The sequence below is a fragment of the Teleopsis dalmanni genome, chromosome 2 (genome assembly GCF_002237135.1).
Source record: "Teleopsis dalmanni isolate 2A chromosome 2, ASM223713v2, whole genome shotgun sequence".
NCBI lineage: Eukaryota > Metazoa > Arthropoda > Insecta > Diptera > Diopsidae > Teleopsis > Teleopsis dalmanni.
The window spans coordinates 125,492,003-125,517,198 of record NC_051847.1 but is presented as its reverse complement, the minus strand read 5'-3'; the positions used below and the strand labels follow the sequence as shown (position 1 = coordinate 125,517,198).

The 25,196-nt window shown below is 27.6% G+C and overlaps 2 protein-coding genes across 3 annotated transcripts; both read left to right on the top strand.

Moving 5' to 3' along the window:
• Window positions 1-8,880: 8,880 nt before the first annotated feature.
• On the top strand, window positions 8,881-19,464 carry LOC119685603 (tetracycline resistance protein, class A-like). 2 transcript variants are annotated; one of them, XM_038099936.1, is made up of 11 exons: window positions 8,881-9,000; window positions 9,083-9,265; window positions 9,333-9,448; window positions 16,128-16,278; window positions 17,090-17,273; window positions 17,470-17,650; window positions 17,715-17,850; window positions 17,924-18,060; window positions 18,121-18,310; window positions 18,389-18,545; window positions 18,628-19,464. In XM_038099936.1, the coding sequence occupies exons 2-11, from the start codon at window positions 9,088-9,090 to the stop codon at window positions 18,689-18,691; spliced, it is 1,494 nt and encodes a 497-aa protein (XP_037955864.1). In that variant the 5' UTR covers window positions 8,881-9,000; window positions 9,083-9,087; the 3' UTR covers window positions 18,692-19,464. The 2 variants fall into 2 exon arrangements, with proteins under 2 accessions (XP_037955864.1, XP_037955863.1); XM_038099935.1 differs by having other exon boundaries at window positions 8,881-9,265.
• Window positions 19,465-21,637: 2,173 nt separating this feature from the next.
• LOC119685602 (uridine 5'-monophosphate synthase-like) lies at window positions 21,638-25,190 on the top strand. The gene is made up of 3 exons (XM_038099934.1): window positions 21,638-21,980; window positions 22,043-22,550; window positions 24,309-25,190. The coding sequence occupies exons 1-3, from the start codon at window positions 21,828-21,830 to the stop codon at window positions 25,115-25,117; spliced, it is 1,470 nt and encodes a 489-aa protein (XP_037955862.1). The 5' UTR covers window positions 21,638-21,827; the 3' UTR covers window positions 25,118-25,190.
• Window positions 25,191-25,196: the final 6 nt, after the last annotated feature.

Genomic DNA, 25,196 nt, shown 5'->3' with positions numbered 1-25,196 from the left:
AATACAAATAAAATTAAAATGTAAGCCATAAGATATTTATAAATAATTAACAAAGTACTTTATAACTTATATGCACTTTACTCATGTATTCAATCATTGTAGCCAAACGCAAAAAATACGAAATCTAATGATCAAACAATTTTTTCAAACCTTCTATTCCTATTCATCTCTCAATATTACTTTTTGAAATTTTTTTTTTGGAATTTTTATTTAAATGAAATCTTAACCAATTTGTTATTCCAGTCATTTTATAGTCAATATTTGCTTCAATGGTTCAGTGTCCATTGTAGAAAATTTAATTAATATTTTATATATTAATTAATGTGAACCATATAATGGGTCCACAAATCAAACCAATAGGTGCTGCCTAATTTCGTTATGATGTATTAAGCATTAATCTATATCAGACTAAAACTTTTAGACAGTATATAATGAGTTAGTATCACCGCTTCTAAGAAGAACATAAAGCACGAACGTAAATATTCATTTCCGTTTCCATTTAATAAACTGTTTTAAAGCAGAAAGCTTTTTGGTATTCTGGACACATCTTGACAAATTTCACCACACCACACTAAGGTGTAAATTGTTTTGTATAGAAAACTGTTCGTAATTTTTCGTAACTGTTCGTAAAAAATGCTTGTAAAGAGCACATATTTTAAGTTGTCAAAAGTATTTTTCATGCATTCAAATAACAATAAAAACTATGCTTATAAAAAGCGTATATTTTAGTAAAGAATATTTGTCATGCATGCAAAAAATAAAAAATGCTTAAAAAGAGCATATTTTTATAGTTGTCAACAGCATTTGTAGTATTGACAACTAACAAGGAAAAGAGCTTTTTATTTATGTCACAGAATACCAAAACCTTTACAGGAGTCAATTTTGACAAGTGTCAATGTTTGACAAGTTTATAAAGTGCACAGAATAGGTCCGTAAGTCTACAAGGGCCTGTGGCGGTTGCATATTCACATTAATGTTTAAAATGATATAGGTTGGCCATGCAAATACGGACAAGTAAATTATTGAAAATAAGATGAGTTGGCCATAAAAGAAAATTTTAGAAAACTAATAATATTTTTATTTAGTAAAAATAAGGTTGTCATTCTTTTTACGGTTTGGGAAAACTAAGAATAAAACAACAGACACGTGTAATTTCAACACACAAAATTTAGTAATTATTTCTTGCTTTAATAAATAAATAAAGAATTAAATTAAGTAGGATAAACCTACAGGCCTATTATGACCAAATTGAAGATATATTTATGGTTCTTAGACTTTATAAATTTTTTTTTACCTAATGATATCTAATAAGTTGAAAACTGAATGATTTTAAAAAAATATTACCGTCAGTGGTCATAATATATCTGAGTTATGTTTGTAACTCTAGTGTGTTATTTCAACCTATGGTTTTCCTTTCTTAGTTATTATAAATATATTTTTTTATTATTGTTTAAAAATTTTATTACATTTCACTTTGTCTATAATACAGATGTTCGTTTCTTAAAAAATTAATGCAAAATTTTTAATTTTCGCAAAAAATCTATTACATCAGACAATTTGAAACCATTTAAGTTACAAAAATTTATATATAATACATCATAAGTATTCAAATCAAATCATGAATTGATCTCATAAAAAGTATCGTCGGTAAGTTTCATGTCACATAATGTATTTAGATATAAATAATAATAATAATTTAGAAGTTTTGAAAAAAGTTAGTAAGTCGAATATTATTCTAATATTTAAAAAAATAATATTTTTGCAAGATAAATAATTAGATTTAAAGAACATTTTAGGAATTTATTGAAACAAAATTTATTTAAAAATATCTTAAAAGATAAATTCTGACAGAATAATAAATAATTAATATTAAAAAAAATTTTTTTTATTTTGAAGTATTTAAAGAGCACACAAAAATCATGTAACTCAGGGATAAAGCCTCCAAAAATTTTGCAATATTTTTTAATAAAAAAAAAAACAATAAATGCATTATTTAGAAAAAGAATACAATTATTATATACAATATTTATACAAACAAAATTTAAAATTATACAAAATTAATATTAATTATAAAATCCACTTAAAAAAAAAATAAATGAATAAATGAACAATTAAATAAAAAAGATACTTAAAATAGTTTTAAGAAACGACACTTAATAAAACTTTGCACTAAAATATTTAGAATCATTTTGAAAAGAAAATAATTTTTTAAATTTAATTAAAGATATTAAACAATTTGGAGACAACATTTATTGAATGCGTTTTGTTAATAAGAAATCTTTGACATAATTTAAGCCAGATATATTAATGGTGTTCGGTAAAATAATTAGATAATATTACTCACATACAATGAAAGAGAAACAAAAAATTGTTTAATTTTATTTATGGTATGAAAATAAATTATTTAATTATTTAATTAAAATTAACTTTAAAAGAGAACACAGTTTAGTGTCTAAATTTCTATCTGGAATGTTATTCTGTCCTTTTAATATTGCAAACAGATTTCAAAGAATTGATTTTAGGTTTTTTCTATTCTAATAAAAACCAAAAGTCACGTGAGTTTATATTTCTGTTTTAATTCCAACATTTTATTAATATATTATTTAACATAATTGCTAAATTCTTTCCCTTTTATATAGTAACATAATTGCTATAATTAGCATAATAACTGTATACTCCTTTGAATTTACCATATATAAATATCTTATAATATAGTACAACTATAACATACAATTTGACAGTCAGAAGTTCTTTTCACTTAACTTTTGAAGCTGCTTCTCTATTTTTGAACGAAGGTTAGTTAATATAAAGGGAAATCTAGTTTATAAGTTAATATGCAAATATAATTCACCACTTAAGATATGTAGTTGCTATTCCAAGTATCTATAAATGCTAGCAGTCACAGTCGTTTTTAAAAAATTGTCCAAACAAATTTGTTGAAAATTCACAAACTGAGAAGAAACCCAAGTATATGTAAGGATATATATAGTGTAAACTATATGTAGATTTGAAATTAAATTATGTCTATGCCTTTGTGATTTACGCATTATTTATTTTAATTATTAACTGCCATTAGTGAAGGATTTCAAAAATTGAAGTTTATTCAGCACAATTTTGTCTTTTATAAAAATATTTTTTTTATCATATCTTATCAAACTTTGTTAAAAAATCTGTTTGTGATTGATTAATCTAATAGCATTTAAATTTGGAAAATATTTAGATAACGAAAGTTGACTCATGTTAACATTTTACAAACAATTTTATTATATTATTGTTACTCAAATATGAATTAACAATATATATAAAACTATATATATTGTTTGGTGAAAATTGATTTTGCATAATTCGCAACAGTAGCAGAGAATTGTCAAATAAATTTAAGTATCTACTCCTTAGAACTTCTCTAATATTTTTTCAAATATCCTATAATTACGTAGCTTGAAGAAGAAGATTTTTTAAAATTTTTTTAATAACCCTTTGGATGAATCAGAGACAGAAAGATAGAAAATAAATAGCATGAAAAGCATTAAAACCGTGGATAGTTGAAGTGTTATAATCATCATAAATAAAAACTGAGTATAAATCCTGTTTTAAAAAGTTTTTACGTCAGACGGTTTCTAAGGTTGTCTCCAGTTTATTAGGTATATGACGAAGGCATGAGTATTGATTTGCAACTAGTAGTTAGTTATAGGCGTACAATAAAATTAATAAATTTGGCACTTAAAAGTAAAAGTGCATTATAAATTCGAAAACATGTTTCCATTGTGCAAGACATCTTAAGAAACATTATTGAAAATTTTTGGAAAGGACTGAATTAAAAAAGGCAAAGCATAGCGTTTAAAAAACAAATAGAATGTGTAACAATTTTTTTCTGTTAATATTGTAATTATTAAATTTTAATAAAATTTAAAATATTTGGAGCGTATGAGCAAATTAGATATATAGATATTTTGCTACACATATTATTTAAGTATTTTTTTGAAGTGTATTCATTAATATTAGGTGTTAACATTAATTAATATTAATATTATTAATATCAGAATTATAAATATTAATATTAATTGGTGATAAATATTTATGAAAATTAATAAAAATAATTCAAATGGTTTAATTTTGATGTTATTCACATTCAAATTAATTAAAACTGTTGTGTGTGATTTTATATAAAATTCGGTGGAGAACTGAAGTTATTGCTAGAAGTGAAGTACATAAACATAATTTTATTGAATTCAAAATAAAGCAAGGAGAAATATATAAATTAATATGTATTATGAAATTATATCCACTTCAAGTAATATATTTAATTATTATTATATATACATAACTTTGTACTTGAATAATAATTTATTTAATATTAAAATGAAACTTTCAAATAAATTATAATCATTTTAAATAAAACAAGAAATTTACTTTAATTTCAGACAAGTTTAAATTATAAATATTTCACAAAAAGTAAGGAAAAAATGAAAATAAAGAATGCCCAAATAAATGCTATAGCAAGGCTGTCCAGATCAGCTACGAACGCAGACTAATACAAATCACTGTACAGATTGAAGGGCAGCAGAAACAAATATATACGTTCATAGTTGTTTTCGACAAAAATAAAAATACGATATTTACCAATTTAAATTCATTTATTAAGTATACCATAAAAATAAAATAATGTAGTTACGAGTACACCAAAATAAAATTTGCGTAATTGTAGTAGATTAAAAACATGTCGCGGGCCTCACAAATATTAACCGCAGATTGCATATGGATCGTACGGACCGTATTTTGGACAGCCCTGTTTTATAGCAATCGTATTCCTGCTTCTTACTTCGAATTTAAACATAGGTTTAAACTAGGTTTGTAAACTTAGTCGTTCGACTCCAAGCAATTCGTTGTTTACTTATCTGTTTCATTAGCAACTTTGCATTAACAATCTGCAATCATAAACATTTCAATAAAATATACCAATTGAGATTTTTTAGTTACATTTATTTGTTTAAAATACTTCAAAGCTTTTAGGTTATTGTATTTGCAGAAAAATATATAAATTTTGGAAGATCTGATAGTAATATTAGTTATTAAAGTTTAGTTGCATATAATATATACAATCATTCTATTTGCGAGGCGATTAGATATATTTCAGCACATCCGGTTGTTACTGTACCTGCATTTAGTCCTTTTTATTACCAATAGGTGGAAAATCTTAAAAACTTCAGTGTGACCCCTTGAACCGACTGGAATGTATTAATTGTTATCAACAACTGCTTATCTTGGATTTCAACCACATATATCACTGATTGAAGAGCAAATAAGAGAGGGTAATAAGCCTAATATTCAGCTAGCGATATATTTATCTGAATCAAAAATCATGTACTATATGTAAAATTAGGAAAAAAGCTACAGCTGAATGCTGCGCTTCAGCATTGAATTATAATATTCTAATTGGGAAGATACGTGTTCAATCTTTGGTACTTGCAGTCTGAAAAAATTATTTACGAATAATTAAATATAAGAAATAATTCTAAGACCACCAATGATCGGTATTTGGCAATACTTGAAGCAACTGTATGGTCAGCCAAAAATTATTAAAACTAAAAAAAAAATTTGTTGTAATTTCACCACTGGTCGATTGAAAAAATCTAAATTAAAAAAAATAGTTTATGTTAAGAATTTAGTTTCTTTTATCAAAACGGAAAATTGAAAATAAGTTTAATTTACAATATTTATTAATTATTTGTACATAATTAATAAGCATATTAAATATTGTAGTAACTATAATAATAATTACAGATACTGTAAATAATATTAATTATTTATAATATTTAAAACGATATTAGTGTAATCCTGTCTGTTTCCTGCTACTTCTAAAAGTTATCGAATCGCTATTAAGCAAGTCAACTCTCAAATATCACATACCTACGACATAGGTTTGCTTCCTAAATTCCGCCTTCCTTTCTTCCTTGCCATGTAGTATTAATTGGAGTAACTATTACTTGGAATTCCGCATTATATTGGATTGTCAGAAATTACGTCTCTGCTATTATTTACTTTTTAAGATACTTTTGAATATCAAATCTTAAAAGCTTTCAGTTCATTTATGGATTTTCATTGTCCAAACTTCTGTACCGTACAAAAATGTAAACAGTACTTTGCATCTAAGAAATTATTAACCATGACCATTGTTTAAAACTATAAAAAATTAAATAAACTGGCTCTAGAGGTCTTTTATGAATATGCGTAAATAAATATTTATAATGGATGAAGACTTTAATGCAAAATACACACAACAACAAAGGATTGTGAGATATATAGAACAGCACATAAACAGGTCGTGAAATTTTTTCCAACCATATCAACCAAATTCCTGAAGTCATCATTTTTTCTGTCTCTAAAAAATTTCCGATAATTATATTCATATAGATCATTCGCCGATTAACTTAACCTTAAGTAAAACGATTTTTATACCATAAAAGAATAAAATATGATACTTTATAATAAATTCATTCATTAGAAGTTCTTAAAAAATGTTTTAAGAATAGTAACAGCATAATATATCTCATTAAAATAATTCTGCTAATAGAAAATTGGAAAATGTAATTAATAGATTTATATAGGAAATGCAAGAAGCTGAAATCAAGAAAGGCAACGAACGAATTGAAAAAATCGTACAGCTACGAACTAAATCGTACAACTTATAAATATGAAAGCACAAGAACTCAATTTAATTACTGCAAAACGTTTAAAAAGTTAACAAAAATAAGTCTGAAGAAGTTAGCTAATATCTTTTATTTCTTTCATCGAAGCAATCAAACTACATATCAAATCTTTAGTATGTGCCTAAATTAATAATGATTCGTAAATTTGAAAAAGTTCTACACATTGTGCCATCATATCGGTTTATATCAGTACCTCAAATATCAAAATTATTCAAAAAGCTTTTTTCGTATTTATGTTTAGCAGTTTTTCTCAATTTAGCACAAACCTCCAAAAAAGGTTAAAGGCCCTAAGGTTTAATTTCAAAATAAAATCATGGCTTTCATTTTGATGAAAGATTGCACCTTATTGGAATGCTATATACAGAGCCCTTAGAGACTTTAAAGTGAAGCAAAGAAATTAATATTTTCAAAGAACCGAAGTTGGAAATCCATAAGAAGTTCTCCCGGGCCATTATTTTGTCTACTGCTTGCACGTGAGGTGTCTACAGCAACAAACAGGTACCTATAAGTGTATGTAAGTTACATTTCCATATAACATAGCAACCCTTGAAAATTACAATAATATAATAATTAATAAAATTACAAATAGTAACCGATACAGTTGTATAATGAATCATAAAATTGCGGATCAGATAAAATGTATTATTCATCAACAGAATAATTGAGTATCACCATCGATGAGCGAGTTTCCCTTGTAAAAAATAGCGAAATACCCAGGTATAATTCTTTACGCAGACTTACGATGTAAACATCATATGAAAAAATAAGCGGAACTAAATCATAGATTGTGTAAAATGGGTAAACTTGTTCGTTGGAACTCAAAACTGTCTTTTATAGCAAAACCCTACCATATAAAGGTCCTCGGGGGTATTAAAAAAGCACCATGGTACAGAAATGCTTACACATGATTACACTGCTATATCAATATACTGACAGTTAAAGAGGAAATTGGGAAACAAACAGTAACACACTTCCATTGGCAAAAGAGGCATGTAAACAAGGATGCACGTTGTCTTCGCAAAATTTTAGACTTCCTCGACGGTAACTTGAAAAACTCCAAGATCGTTTTGGAAATTACTCAAAGGCCAACATTTGACTCTTATTAACAAAATTAACTGTTCGTTAGTTAAGTCACTAGTTGTAGTTCTATCAAATCTTATAAATTTTATAAAATTTTATGTTGTAATATTATATTGTTTAAAATAAAAAAAAAATTTATTTTATGTTTGAAGTATTACATTCAATAAAAACTATTTCTACACAACTAACGAACTGAATAATAAATTATTATGGACATTCATAATAATAAATACAATAAAACTTAAGCCATAAAAGAATATTGACCATTAGTATAAACTTAAAATAAATAAATTTATAAATAAAATATTAAATACAATATTTTTAAAATATAGATTTATATATTAATGCATTTAATATAAAAATTTTCATTTGATACTAAAAAGAAACAAGAAAAATTAAAAAATCATACAAATGAAACAACAAAATATTTTTTTAAACTGCTTAATATATAACTTAATATATATTTTCATTTATTTTATAATAAAATATTGTTTAGTTTTTTTTATTTTAATATTGTAGTTTTTTTTTTTTGTGAAATATAACTTTTTGTAATTTGAATTATTTCTGTTCGAGATAATGAAAATAGAATATGTACCGTTTATAGTTTAACATGTATTGTATTTATTGGTGTTTTTTGTTTGCTTCCAACTCAAATTGATGTCAAACAAGTTCTTCACTAAAGTCGGATTTCTTTTTTTTTTTTTGTATATTTATTGCTTTTTTGAACGTTATTTTTAGTATATTTCTATATGTATTTCGTCAAATTTACTTTTGCCTTCATCAGGGGAATTAGTAATAAGTTCTTCATATTTTATATTTATATTTATCGTAAAGGTTTAACTTAAAACATTTCATATTTAAGAAGAGTGAAGGCGGTATTGAAATTATATCTTCACATAAAAAATCTATTATTGAATGTGTAATTCTGATATATAATTCAAAGAAATTATTTCCTTATCTATGATATTTGAATTTTGTGCAATTTCAAGTGTTTTTTGTACTATTTAGTGATGTTGGCCACTCTATCTAACAGCGAAGTTAGGAATGAAAACAAAATATGGGAACAGTGAATTCAGTTTGTTGCTTTCTGTTGTGTTGTATGATTGTGCGGGTTATAAAGCAAGCAGCTGTGTTGTGACTTGTTCAGTTGTTTGGCATTAAGTTGTTGTTGTGAAGCTAGCTAAAATTTATGAAAGCAAAGCATAACAAGAGCGTAAATAATGAATTTTACATGAAAATATTGTGCACAATATAAATTGTATCTTTTGTTATAAATTGTATCTTAATAAAATTAGTTAAAATGGATGAAGAAAATTTAGTTGATTCTTCTGTGGAAAGTAATTCAACGGAAAATTTAAGTTCATTAAATGGCTCTACGGAACAGTTATCGAATTGGCCAAGACGCAAACAACTTCTCAATAAAATTTTTATATTAGAGCCAGCTGTTTTGCTGATTTTTATGGCCAAAACTCTATCAGGTCTGTTGTTTGGTTGTAAATTTGTGTTAATGAAAGTTTAATAACAAAATTATATTAACAAATATAGGATCAGTTTATCAAAATCAAATATTATACCAAACGTGTATTGCAATATTTCATTACGACGAATCTGATTGTACGCCCCTTCTAGGTGTTGTAAGCAACAACTCGGAGGAAGCTCATGTAAGTATAATCATATATTAATTTTGTTTTAACGGTCAACATACAACATACAAGATAGAATATGCAATAGAAAAGTATTGAAGCCTTAGACTATGGTATTTAAAACAAACTTACTAAAATTAACACCAATTAAGTTTACTAACTGAAATATATAAATGTTGGAACACATATTCGAAATACAATAATACTTTTTATCTGAAATAAAAGCGTTAACTGTGGTTAACAAACGTATATGATTTTACATAAATTAATTATAATTTTAGCGACGCAAAAGCAAAAGCAAAAAATAAAGCGGAAAGCAAAATTGCTTTTAATATTAACGACTACTTCCTTTTACAATGAGTGCTCCCTAGACATTGTACGAGTAAAGAACAATTTATATCAAAGTTTAAAAATGTTATTTATAAAATTTTTCAAAGATTTTAAAATATATACATACATATGTACATGGTCAACGGTATTGAGCGGTTTTGGGCTAGGCTAAGGCCCCTATGCACTGCGACCAGCTTAGTCTATTGTGCATCCCTCTGTATTTAGACATTCAGTATCTCGAGGAATCGAATCATTTCCTTCGGAGGGAGTTTTCGAAGGTCTTCATCCTCTAGTTGGTATGCACCTAAAATTTTGTTTCTTCTGTAGCGTAGTGCATCATAGTTGGTGATTCTGCAAATATTAGTGTCGCATATACCTATTTTGTGTAATCAAAAAGTGATATGCTAGCCAAAGAGATAAATAAATCGTAGGCTCCGTATTTTAGGTCGAAAAAAGGAGTATTAAAGAAAATGTAATGTATAAATCGTATAAAATTGAATGAAAAATGTATAAAATCGAATGCAATGTTTTTTTTTTGAAGAAAAGAATTCAACTTAATTTAATACTTACTACTTAAGTAGGTGGGAAGTAAGCGTTTTAGACGTTTTTTGTGCCCTAGTTCCAAGACAGGGAGTCTTCTCATTACCAAATTTGTGCGCAGCAGCAATTTAGATATATGGTTAGTACTGCTTTTTTGCATTGCTTCATGTATAGTAGGGATTTTCAGGTCTTTGTGAATTTCGTCTTTTATGAGGTACTATCTAGCATCTACTATTATTGTTCGCAGAATTTTTGGTTGCAGCCTCTGAATAGTTTTTATATTTGTCTTACAGGTGGTTTCCCATATTTCAATTCCATATTTCCAAATCGGAACAATAACGGTTTTGTACATTAGTTGTTTGTTTTCAATTGACAGACTGGAATTTTTACCAAGAAGTCAATATAGATCTGCAAATTTTCGTTGCGTTTCCTTTTTCAGGTGTGTGGCGTTCTTGCAGATTGGTATATTAATGTTTACAATTTTCAGTTTTTGTTCTTCAAATTTCCTGTTGGTGAAAATAATTTAGACAGTTTTTTCGGCGTTTATATTAATCCCCAAGGTGTCGGATCAAATCATCACTTCGTTTAGATGATTTTGAAGGTTTGTAGTTGCTTTTGTGATGTCATGGTTTGTTGATAAAAGAACAGTAAACGTCGTCAGTAAACGTTACAGTTAGTATTTGCCCACTTTTTGGCTTAGGAATGTATGCAGTGTATAGTAGATACAAAAGCGGGTCTTATACACTCCCTTGATGGAGCATCATGTGGGATGTGTCGTTTTGATATTGCACGAAGAAGTATTTATCTTTGAGGATTCTTCAGTATCCTCACTGAAGATACTTCAGTATCTTTGAGTAATTAAAAATCGGCAGGCAATATTCTTGATAGTTTGTAAAGCAATCCTTCGTGAAAGACGCTGTCGAATGCTTTGGCTACATCTAAAAACACATCCACAGTGGTCTTCTTAGAGTCTATATTCATTGCAATTTTGTTAGCCAATCTACAGAAATATATATTATCATTTTATATGAGATTTATTGTTGTAACTGAATTGCTTTACGTGACCGCTTTATATTATGCGATCATGTATTCTTTCCTTAGAATTTGAAAAAATATTCTGATACACAATTAACAAGTGGCATACGTTCTATTAAATTAGGATCTCTCAACGGGAAGTCTTAATCCGGTTTTTCTATTCATCTAACTACCATAAGTCCACTATCCATTTAGGTATATTAGTCTACTATTTTAGTCTGAACATAATAATTGAAAAACATAATAACATAGTAAAGTTTTTGAAGTTTTGGTCAAGGAAGCATGTAAGATTTGGAGACGTCGCGTAATGTATTGATACCATAGCAGTCGAATTTATCGCATAGTGTAATCCATGACTCTAGTGCCAGCAGATTCCAAGTCTTCTGTGAGTCGAAGACTTAAATTTAAGTTCGGTCTTTTTCTTTCTAAAAATCGTACATTATTTTCGAACAAATAATTGTTCTCGTACACTCATCGAGAGAGTTCAACAACTCTCTCTTGCGTGAATCATATTGTTTATACGTAAATATCCAATAGTATTTATTATATTTTACTTTTATTTATTTGTTTAATAATATATACAATATGTTGCTCATTGGATTTTATTGGACACCTGCAAGTAATTTAATACGTTATTTTATATAACAATGTTGGCAATTAAATATTACAAAATGGGTGTATACATATGCCTTATTTGTTTATATGATTTTTAGTTTTAAGTTGCTTTTCGACATAAAATATTAGACTGAGTCATGAGACATATCTTGATTTTTATCGTTATACTTGTTTAACTATCATAAATTCCATTTCTCTGATAATTGATTGCAAAAAATTTTGTATATTAGGCCCACATTATCTAAAAGTTCAATGATTCATTTCTTTGTTTTATTTAAAAACAAATTATATATGGCTAAGTTATTACGATTCTCAATTTGATAATAAAAGTAGGGTGCATAATTTGACAGAAAAATGCTCGTGTCATTATTGATAAGAAAACCTTGTCAGAAAAAAATAGAAATTAGTTGAAGGTTTAAGCTGTTGCTGTAAATGTTATTGTTTAAACTGATTATGTATTTCATATTTAGAGCAATTTTATTAAGTATATTTATAATAATTGTAATGTAAACAAATAAAATGTGTAGTTGCAAATCAATTAAATCAGAACAAATACTATATATAATGTATAAGTATATACGACTTCAATACAATAATTAGATCTTTTAATCTAAATTATTAATATTTAAAGCGAAGATTACACGCAAACTATTTATGTCTACTCTTGGTGCTATAGATTGTTCTGACCTTCTACTTCTAATTTTCATTACATGATTGCATCTGTATGTGGATTAACTGTATAAAAATTTCTTCGTATCCTGATTTGTATTATATTTGATATTTTAAAACTCAATGAACAGTAATCAAATGGATTAAAAGACTAGGTCGGTTTAAAGAACTACTTTCAAATTGAAAAAATATATCTACTGTCATATGATTTGGACCACAGATAATTTTCACTTTACTTCCATGCTGTTACTCTTGATAATATACTTTTTAACCCCAATTGGAGAACATATTCAAATGATTCTTTTTTGAGAACCCTGATTAAAGTGTATGCTTCAAAATACACTTTGATGGCCTAAGTTTTAGATACAGAAGATTATAAATAAGCTTTAAGTGCCAAATAACAATTAAGTTATTAAAGATGAAGAATTAGATATCCTACTTTTTAGTACCGTAAGTATACGACAAAATTTTCACTGTCTGTAATATATGGTGTATGTGACAAATGTTATTTTAAATATAAAGTATCAATATATGACTTATTTCAAAAATTATAACTATTATCACTGTAACATAATATTAGTCTTTAATTTACCCGCGAAAATAGTATAATATTCAGTTATTTTAATTAGTCTTATCAAGTGTAAGAGCCTGATATTCTGAATAATATTTTTCCTGTATTTTATTATTTTTTTATTTTGCACTCTTTTTTTTCTCCCAAAACACAGTTATTTTTATAATATATCCACCTATTTTTAATAGTTTTTAGTGATTAGAATGTAGTACTCCAGACGAGTTGGACTCTGCAACGTGGGAGTGCTCCCAGTATTTGGTATGATTTATGACTATAAAGCTTTAAAGACATAAACACATAAAAAGCATAGGATAATCTTTATATGCAATATGAAAAAACTTGTAGGCAATGATTCATTATTTTAAAATAGGTACTCAATTAACAATATGTTAAATAAATGTATTTGTATATTCAAATTAATTATTCAAAATATTTAGATGTAAACATATAAGAATATAGAACATATTGTTACTTACTTAAAACTAAAACTGGAATCAAATTACAATATCCACGAAATTCAGTATATTCACAAGTAATATGTGGGAGACTTCCTAAAACATTTGTAAACAATTCATTCGATTCCATTCATTTTATTGTTGTTATTTCTATGAATTTACTTAGTTTTAATAGATATAGCGCAGTGAACGTTTTTGAATAAAGAAACTTTAATCTCGAAAGATAAACACAAAATAGCAATTCATTAAATGCGTAAAAATACATATACTAGTCTAGTCAATTATTTTGTTTACTTTAAAGAATTGTATAAAAAATAAATTTACACATTGAGGAAATTAAAAACTGAAACCCCGAGCTATATTTCTATAACTGTATTCCACCACGAGCATAGACTCGCTTGATAAAATTCCAAGATATTTTTATATCCGCTTAAATATGAAATATTGAAATTAGGTTGAGTTTTTTTTCCAAATTAATGTAGTTTTTTCACTTTATAAGCTTTTGGGTTCCATAGAAGTCTTGCGTGTTAAGTTAAGTTGGATCTTATGAATTTCAGATGATGTCCAAACCAGTTAAAATATCTGCAGTTGTTCTCAACGTAAAAGTCTGTTGGCTTGTATGTTAAATCAGATCATAACTTAATATTTTTTGCGGTCAACATATTCTCAGAATGCTGCAAAGGCGTCTGTTAGAGAAGCTGGGAAGTTGTCACTACCATATGTGTCAGTCTTAAATCCGTTTTAAAGGCACATAATACAGCTCATGCGTTAGCTATGTGGTAAACTAATTGTCTACATTCATAAACCTGTTAATGCAGCGCAGCTATTGGCGTAGCCAAAGGGGGATATATGAATTGCTGATCTCCTAAAAGGGTGACGAAAACAATATTTCATGATAAAAAGTACTACTGTGGCGAATGGTCCCACTTAATGTGATTGATTAATAGTGAATTGGGCAAAATATTCAGGGAGTTGTGCTGTAGTAACACACGAATTTTATGGAATAAAGATATTTGAGTTGAACTTTATCGAAAACTATAGTGAAATGCAGTTTTTTCGGTTTTTTTCAGATTTTATTGTGGTGTTGTGTATGGGAATATTGTAAGGAACAATATATTCCCATTTATTTTCTCAAATTTATAGATGTAAGATGAAGAGTACAATTATACTTTTTACATTGTTTACCTTATTGATTACTTGCAAAAGGGAGGAGATCCAAACGGTCCGTTTTACGGATATTATTATTGTTCCCTCTATATTTCTTATTAGATTATTGGTTTGTTAATAAAAGGACTTAAAAAGGACTTAGTCTGTGCGCATAATGTATTTAATGATACAATTTCGAAAAGGCACTTCTTACTTTAATTATCTGTTAAATTAAAAAACTTATCTCTCATCTATTTATGCTTATCTTATGTGTATTAGACATAAGATATACCTTAAATAATATTGTAGGTCGAAGATATCCAGTTTAAATGGCTGTAATATCGCATATTTTTATCTATAATTATGTGAAAAAATTAATGGTTTTTAGTGAATAATAAAGAATATATTGTTTCTTCGAACTGAAAAATAGTCTATTGCTCCTATCAATAGTTAATGTAATAAAAAAACATTAAGTTACATTATATACTGTATTTTGTTATCAATATCTGAATTATAGACATCATTAGTAACCAATGTAGTCACCAACAGTCATAAAAGTCAAATTGTAAAAGTAAGAAATATTGATAATACTAATAACGTATTTAATATAATATCAAACTGATTATTTATTGGGATTTAAAATGCATTATAACTAAGCTATAAGCTAGATAAATCTGCTATTAAGATTTTTTAAAACAAGTCTATACATGAACACATTGTATCTGTATTTTATACTGCGTTATAAATTTCCACTGATCAATTTTTTAATGTACATTAACAAACGTGATTTAATGGAGTGCAGTGCATGTATCTTAATTGCATTAAATTAAATTAAGTTAATAAACTGTTAGTATTGTGTGTGCCCCTTCTGTAAATTAAAAAGAATTTTTCCGATATATTAACACAAACGAAACTAAGCAAATGCTTTGAGAAATGTATCTGCAAAAAATGTATCGGTATTCAGATGTACATATCTATTGCTACAAGTACAATACTTTTTTAAATATATGTTATGTTAGACGATAAGAGAGCAAAAAATATTTTGCTTTAATAATTGTATGGATAATATATATGAGTATATATATGTATATATATAATATGTACGGAGCTTATAAATTAACTTATTCATTTATTTTTTTTTATAGTAATTATTGTGAGGCGACAAAAGTTGCTTTATGTTTCAGGTTACCGAAATAAAGCAGACCTTAAAGTTTTTTAATATAATTTCAATTATTTCTTTATTTATAATCTATAATTATTAAGCTATTTGTTTATTATTGTTTTGTAATAATAGAAACAGTAATTGTAATATTATTTTCTTATCTATTCAAAATAGCAAATTGAAACTGAAGTACAGCCTGTGGTTGCTCGCATACTCATGACTCGCTCTTTATTTGAAAGTATATTTACAGCATTTGTAAGTTTGTTTATTGGAGCGTGGTCAGATAAATTCGGAAGACGTCCGGTTATGTTGATAACATTAGCAGGTATCTATCATGATTAAATAAAAAATTAAATATCTAATACAAATAATAAATTCGGTATAAATTTGTTTTGTTTTGTTTATAGATCTCTCTGAAACTTTACAGTTAATTTTATTGCTACTAAAAAATATTCTTTAAGAGTGTCGTTTAAAAGTATTATGCCTCTAATTTAGGTCACATTCTAAAGATGTAACAGTGCTCGATTTTACTCTTAGTCAGGTCATCTTATTTTCTTAGTAAAAACGCAGGCTTATCAGGAGCCAGTCACATAATTGGCAGTTTTTGTCAATAGATATACCTTTTAAATATAGATCAATTATAAGTTTTCAATGATCAGAGAGAAAATTCTACAGATATTTGACGAATGTTGGAAGTGGTAGTTGGTGTTTAGAATTAAAATTCTGTAAGTTCTTTTGCAGTATTAATAATTGCTTTATTGTTTTCAATTCTTTCTGAAGCTGAAGGTGCTCACCATTTTATTGCAGAATAAAGCCTGTACTAGTCTAAAGTTAACTTTTTATAATGATTCAATTATCTTGCACTATATTCCTTATATAAAATCACATAGGCTTAAAGAATTTGTTTAAAAAATTATGCTACTCTTTTAAAATCTTTTCACTGTACTGAACTGTACTTTCACTAGAACTATGTATTATAATAGACAACATTTCATTTTAATTAGACTAAATTTAAGTGTTTAGACACCTTAAGTGCTTAATTTTATGTCTTAGATCAGTTTTTATGTTTAAAAATGTTTAAAGGTTTAAACTCATCCAATTATATATCACGATTATAATTATATAATTTTTTGCAGGTTCTTTTTTAAGTTATTTAATATTTGGCGTGTTAGTAATTATATCTAATAATGTTGTACTGACGCCCTGGATTTATTTAATATCATCGATACCTGCAGTATTATGTGGCGGTAACTGTGCTTTAATTGCTGCAGTCTATGCCTATATAACGGATGTTGCAACTATTGAAACAAGAGCAAAGCGGTATGTAGTAGATCCGGAGAAAGTCACAAAATAATATAATACATATTTATATATAATTTAAAAAAGTTTTAAAAAGTTTTAAATCCTATCTGCATGTGAACCTATACAATTTTGCTCAATGTAGATATACATATAGATATTGATTTTGCTTGTACCATATTTATACTTCATATAACATATGTAAATTATTTTTCAGCATGATTTCGAATGATGCTTGTCTGGGTCTTGGAATAATAATTGCTAGTATATCAGTAGGCTATATATATGCTGCTACAAATGTATATGTTATATTCTTTATGTCAGCTGCCTTATATATGCTTGCATTCTTATATGTATTTTTCCTTGTTTTAGAGGACCATACAACAGAGCTCTTTATGGTATGACATCTCTAGCAATTGAATTATTATTTAATTATTATGATATTGTTCCACATAATTTCAGACGAAATTGCGAGAATTCTTTCGTTTTGATTTAGTGAAGGATATTATGCGCACATGTCTTAAAAGACGACCCCATTATGATCGTGCCCTGATTTGGTTAATTATAATAACGTTATCCGCTGCTGTTTTCACTATGGGTAAGTATTATTTATACGAGTATAATATCAAATATTTATAATTATATATGTGAAATATGTGAAAATATTTCAGAGGGTGATGCTACTGTTACTTATCTTTTTATGCGACAGAAATTTAATTTAACTCTTCAGGATTTTAATTTCTTTAATACTATTCGCATGGTGGTACAAATTTTGGGATGCATAGGCGGTATGGTTATATTAAGAAGGGTAAATATTTTATTTAATATTAAATAAAGATACAATATAAATTATTATACATTTATTTAGTTACTTAAGTATTCGGTTATAACGATGTCACTAATAGCTCTGGGCTGTTGTGTATTGGAGAGTGTTGTACGGGCTACAACAGCGAAATGGTGGGAAATGTATTTAGGCGTAGGTTTGGGTTGTATGAATAGCTTATTGTTTCCTATGGCTAGAGCTATATTATCATATGTAACACCTACTGATGAAATTGGTTAGTTTACTGTTACTGCTTTAGTGCTACTTTATTCATTTGAATTTTGTACTAAAAAATTATAAAAAATTACTTTAGGTAAAGTTTTTGGATTGACTGTATCTTTAGAAGCACTAACACCATTTTGTGCAGCACCACTTTACACTTTCGTCTACAACGCAACTTTAGATATAAATCCAGGTGTCTTTAACTGGATAAGCGGTGGCTTATACGTCCTTTGTTTTATATGTGTGAGGTATGTACTATGTTACCTATAAGAAATTTCATCACACCATCACACCTTTTTTTATTATTTTTATTTTTTTATTTTTATTTAGTACAATCTTTGGTATTAAATTATCGTTTGGCAGTAGCAACGTGTATGAACAGCTTGGTAGCTGATTACAAATTAGGTGATTGCAGTATCTTGTATTAATTCTAATGTGATATTACCAAAAAGCCATTTATATCAAATCTAGTACTAAGTTATATGTGTATAAAAATGATCAGTAATGGAGAAATGAATAGTGCATAACTAATACAACATTATATACAATTATTAAATAGAAAATTACATTCTATTTTCATATTAAGCATTAGAAAAAGTGGGCATAAAATAACCGATGTGATGTATTACAGTAGAACGGATCTACAGATTTATCTACATGAAATACCACATAATGTACTGAGTATTTACAGCGATAAATTTTATAAAGAGCTGTTGAAAACCTCTATCAAGAATGAATTTTAAAAACCACATAAGACAATACAACTTATAAACTATTCACGGAAAGCTGTCATTAGAAGGATACTATACATTTTTTCATCTAAGTAGTATTGTTTTTGAATTCATATTTAAATCACATTAAATCACGTCTCGAAATTCTTAATAGATTGTGAATTTTGATTCATAAGTACAACTGATGAATCTGTACTGTTTAGTAGGTACAACTGCATCTAAGTTCGATATTCGAATTGCTACTGCAACCATATCGGAATTTTTATGTATTTTGGATTAAAAATGCAAACTACTTAGGATAATTAACATCTGTGACTATTAGAGTTCATTCGGAGCTATTAATTCAGCTATACCGTAGAGCAAAATAATTTATCTTTAGCTGACAACAAATTTTAAAATGCTTAAGTGCATTTTTATTGGGACATTAATAATTTTGCTTAGCTATGCAAGTACTAGTCACTAAATAAATTTTAAATAAATAATGATAAAGAATGAATTGTCTAAAAAATGTAAAACTATTTTAGAAAAGCAACCGATTTTTGATCATAAAATCTGAATGCAGCAAGTATTTCTGTTGTATATTTGTGTATTATTAATCCGTTTATTTATAAAATATATATTTAAAATTATGAAAATTTTTTCATGTTATTTAACATGCGATATAATTTAATGAATAGGAAAAATATTAGAATATCTAGATATAGTTACAACAAGGAAGCTTCGAGCAATATGATATAAAATATTATCTGGAGAAAGTTATAAATTTATAATATAATCAATTGCACACTGCCAAAAAGAAAAGCACTAGTATAGTAATGACACTATAGAAAAAAATTACTGTAAATACAATTTTTTATACAATATTAATGTATGTATATATATTTATAAATGTAGACATTTATATTTATATTGAAAATGTACATAAAAATAGATATTTTATATTTTAAAGTATGTAACCAATTAAAGTATGCATGTAATCTACAGTGAATTTTTATTAATTATGTATTATTATTATCATTGTACCAATTTATATAGTTATACTTAACTGAATTACTAAAAATAAATGAAAATACATATTTTACGAAGTTTATATTTATATTATAGAACAGTCAGATACTACTAGAAACTATGGAATTAGTTTTAACATTAAGCAATTACTTATTATTATATCTTATATAAACGTCACATTTGAAGATTTTGACTCTGTTTGCAGTTAATTGTACAATGGTATCCGTTTTGTTGTCCCGTAAGTAAACGTAGATAAAATATATTTGCATCTTTGACTGTGACACAAGATTCACTTCGACACAGAATTATTTTAATTGAGAACCATTCTCGTCTTCCTTTTTATATTATTTCAAACAACCCCCATCTCTCTCTGTCTTCTTCTACTCGCTCTTCCTTAAAACACCTAATCCTAACCTACATATGTATTCGAATCGAATTGTAATTGCTTTCATTTATATATAGACTTATATATCCCTTCATGGATCACAGTAACAACTCACATTTGTAATTGAAATTCCAGTAAAATATTAACTTTAATATGTTGTTCGGACGTTTGGACGTTAACGTCCTCTACGAAACATCTTATGGTAGTGTATCTTATTAAAGAAAAAAAAAAAAAAAACAGCAACAGTTGGACCTAACTTTATGTATGTTCGTTCTTTAGCGTAGTCCTACGAAAAAAATCCAGTGGTGATAACTCCAATACCTAACTTACATCGCTAAAACGTGAAATTACACGACTGGAAAATTTTTGGCATTACAAAGCCAAAATTGAACGTGTTCTGTATCGTACTGAAGTATCGTTCTGTTGAGATCAAAATGTAATTAATACACTTGGATCACAGCACATATAATATTTTGTTAAATATACGTAAAAAAATATATTAGTATTATAAAAATCGGTATCTGTGTAATAAATTTAATATTTACAAATATTGTATAAAACTCTTTGTCTGTTCACATACTTTTGAAGTAAAAGCCAAATGTTCCTCTTTAGGAAAATCAACTTACTTAACTTTAGTATGTATTTTTTATTAATTTTAATTTTAATTATGACAAATAAAGCTTGTACTGATGTGGTAGATAAAAGCATAACTTGGATAGACAGAGATTTGGTTCAAGGCTTTTATAAACTTTTATTTGACAAAGTAAATTTATGGTGGCTAAGATTGTCGTAGTATATATACATATACTATTGTTCGCAGTCATTGTTTGCACAAATTATTGTTTTTTGGTAGACTATATCACATAGAGAAATTAACATTTCATTTATTATATTTGCTACTTCATTAGCTCAATCCAAATAATCTCACTATCCGAGACAATTTATTTAGAAATTGCTTCAGTATATAATTTTCGCACACTGACAGTAAAAAACGTTATTTATTTATTGTTCTGTTCATATTTATAACACTAATCAGCTGTTTTTTAAATAAATTTGATAAAATTTGTCTTATAAGATAGATTTTTAGTAGGAGAATAGTAACTTTTACTTGAATTTCCCTATAAGTACTAATGGGAACAATTCCTATTATTGCTATTTCAATGTGTACGTTCAGTGTTTGAAAAGAAAATGAAAATATTAAATTATTCAATTTTAGAAAAATGGCATCACTGTTTACTCTGTTTGATGAGTACTAAATAAATTTTAACACGAATGTCATTTGCGTTGGAATTTCAAAGCAAAGTGGACCTGTTTTCGCGGTGTTGATTTGAAAAACGCGTGGTAAATTGTGCTGTAAATGAGATTCTAAATTGGATATTTTTAATTAGAAGTGAAAGGAGACAATCATGATTGCAAAAGATATGGCACAAATGAAATCACTGGCGATAAAACTATTTGAGATAAATGCATTCAAATTTGGCGATTTTAAAATGAAAGTCGGTATAAATTCGCCAGTTTATTTTGATTTACGGGTCATCGTTAGTTTTCCAGAAGTAATGGTGAGTTGAAAAATGCGATCTTTAATTCTGAACAAAGAAAATAAAAATTTTGTTGAGCTTAGCAAACAGTCTCGGATTTGTTGGTATCATATATCAAAGAGCAACAGCTGACAGCGAAGCATGTGTGCGGTGTGCCGTACACAGCGCTGCCTTTGGCAACACTTGTCTCTGTTCAACAGAATACGCCAATGCTTGTGAGGCGCAAAGAAGCCAAAAACTATGGTACAAAAAAAATAATTGAAGGAATTTTTAATGCTGGAGATACGTGTCTCATTGTTGAAGATGTAGTTACATCTGGATCAAGTATTCTAGATACTGTTAACGATCTTACACGTGAGGGCATTGTCGTAACAGACGCTGTAGTTGTTGTTGATCGGGAACAAGGCGGAGCTGGTAACATTGCTAAACATTCTGTGCGTATGCACTCACTATTCACGTTATCGTTTTTACTGAACACTTTGCTTGAAGCTGGAAAAATTGAACGAGACACCGTGGATGCGGTAGCAAAATATATAGCGGCATGTCAGATCAATAGCGATGGAACTTTTGCAAACGACAAGCCACAAGTTGGTAAGAAAAAATGTGATCTTTTAATTATAGTTTATTAATATTGTTATTAATTCAATATAGTTTGAAATGCTAGTCGTTATTGTTATAGTAGTTTGTGGAAAAGTATAGAACAGGAAACATGACTAGAACTAAAAGGGTTGAGATAAGTGTGAGTGACGGTAGGGGAAAAAGAAGAATATAAAGTTTTTGAACACAGAAAAGGTTAGATTACACTTTAAATGACTATATTTAAATGACTAAATTACAAATACGAATTATATGGTATGGTAAAGATATGGTAAAGTGTAAAAGAGTAGGAAATTGTTTGGGAACAAAGTTGAATTAAGGATGCGTGGGATTTGAATTAAAGCTAACAAGGGTTAAAACGAGAGAGACCTACTCCGTTTTAACTTTAGTGGGACGAAACCAAAAATCAATTGGACCCAAATTAGTGCGTACATTAGAATATAAAAACAGATGGGCAGTTAGAACACTCATCCCCATGATATAAGGTTTCCAGCAAAGGGCCCTCACTTCATCCATGCAAGCATTTAATGTTCAAATTTGCTCATGTGCATATATATATTATTGACTATAATAAAATCAGAAAATGTCAAAAGCTCTATGTAGAAGTTTCAAAATCGGGATAAATTGCAACAATAAATATTAGAAGTGCTAAGTAATACCACTAAAAACGGTTAAAACAATTATCAAAGACGAACACAAGGAAAGTTTCGTACAACAATTCGAAACGTGTACAGCTGCTATAGAATATTGTGCCAAATATATTGAAAAGAACACATTAGCCACCATTGGTGAAAAAAAAGTAACGGTTAACAGCACCATAAGTGTTAAAGTGTTGAACTAATATCCTCAAAAATTGTGACTCAACCAAGGAACTGAACGTTATGTTTAAGAATTTCAGAGAAATGCTTCCAAACGAGTATAAATATTGATAATGTTATAAAAGATGAAAAGAAGAACGTAATTTGCATTTTGGTAATCTTTTCCATTTAATAATTTTGGTTATATTTATTTATCTTGCACATTAATAACAAAATGATTAAAGTTATTCTTTTCGTTTGTCTTGAAGACAAAAATGAGTGAAAAACCGACTTGATAATTATATATAATTAATGAACTTTTACTGTTAACTTAGCACAATATAAAAAAATATAGTTAAATATATATATATAGGTTGTCTTTTAATTTTACCAAATAATGATGACTGTTTTTGTAATTATGTTATCTCTATCATTGTATCTTCCTCGATATTTAAGAGGCCAGTCACAATGAGTTAATAAACTTAATAGAATTTTATTATTTTATTGCGCTTGAAACGGAGCTATGTAGGTATTATTGCCTAATATTTGAAGTAGATATGCGACGTTTATCATTTTATGATATCCCAGGCACCCGTATTTATTTAATATGTACAGGTAAATTAATTAAGTGGCTTATCATTACACTACATTATAGAATGCAGTTATTTAAATTAAATTAATTTTATTTTTATCTCACTGAATTAGTTTTTTATTTTTGTTGTTTTCTAATTTTTTGCAAAACATATCTGAAGTAAATTAAACGGTTATTGCTTCTGATAAAAATTATATTTTTCATGAAAAATAGATTTATCTGACCAAACATATTTAGTTTGGTTAGATATGATCATGATTCACATTCTCGTTAGATATGGCATATTTTATTATTTGTTTTTTAAATAAAATCACAATAAAATGTATGTATATATATTTAACAAATAAATAAATTTAATTGCAGTTAATGATTTTGTTCGCACAAGAATGCCTTACGAAAGTCGTGCCAACTTGGCTAAGTGTGAACTAGCAAAGCAACTCTTCCTTTTGATGTCCACCAAGAAGACAAATTTATGCCTGGCAGCCGATTTAACAAAATGTGAGGAAATTTTGGATGTTGCCGAGAAATGTGGGCCATATATATGTGTGCTTAAAACACATATAGATATAGTAGAAGATTTTAGTCAGGATTTGATAAGGCAACTTCAAAATTTGGCAAAGAAACACAATTTCTTAATAATGGAAGATCGTAAGTTTGCTGATATAGCCAATACAGTGTCACATCAATACAGAGATGGTATATATAGAATCTCTGAATGGGCTGATTTAGTAACAGCGCATTCTTTGTCTGGTAGAAGCATATTAGTTGGACTTAAAGCTGGTGTCACTACGGCGGATAGTAAAAATCGTGGTGTTTTTCTTTTGGGAGAAATGTCTGCACCAGGAAATTTGATTGATGACAAATATAAGGAAACAACAAGCAAAATTGCAACGGAAGGCAGTTTTGTTGACTTCGTGGCTGGAGTTGTTTGCCAGTCAAAAGAATGTTTTTCGTTTCCTGGCTTAATACAGTTAACACCAGGAGTTAAAATTGATGAAACAAGTGATAAATTAGGGCAACAATACAACACACCCGAGCATGTAATAAAAGATAAGGGCGGTGATATTGGTGTTGTAGGAAGGGGCATTTTACAAGCGAAATGTATTGAAACCGCTGCTGCATTGTATCGAGATCGACTTTGGGCCGCATACATAGACCGAGTTGCCAAGTAAGTCTTTACTTTCGTATAAAACGAAATATTTCTATTTCTCGTGATTTTTTTGATGCTAATATATACATTTCAAAATCAAA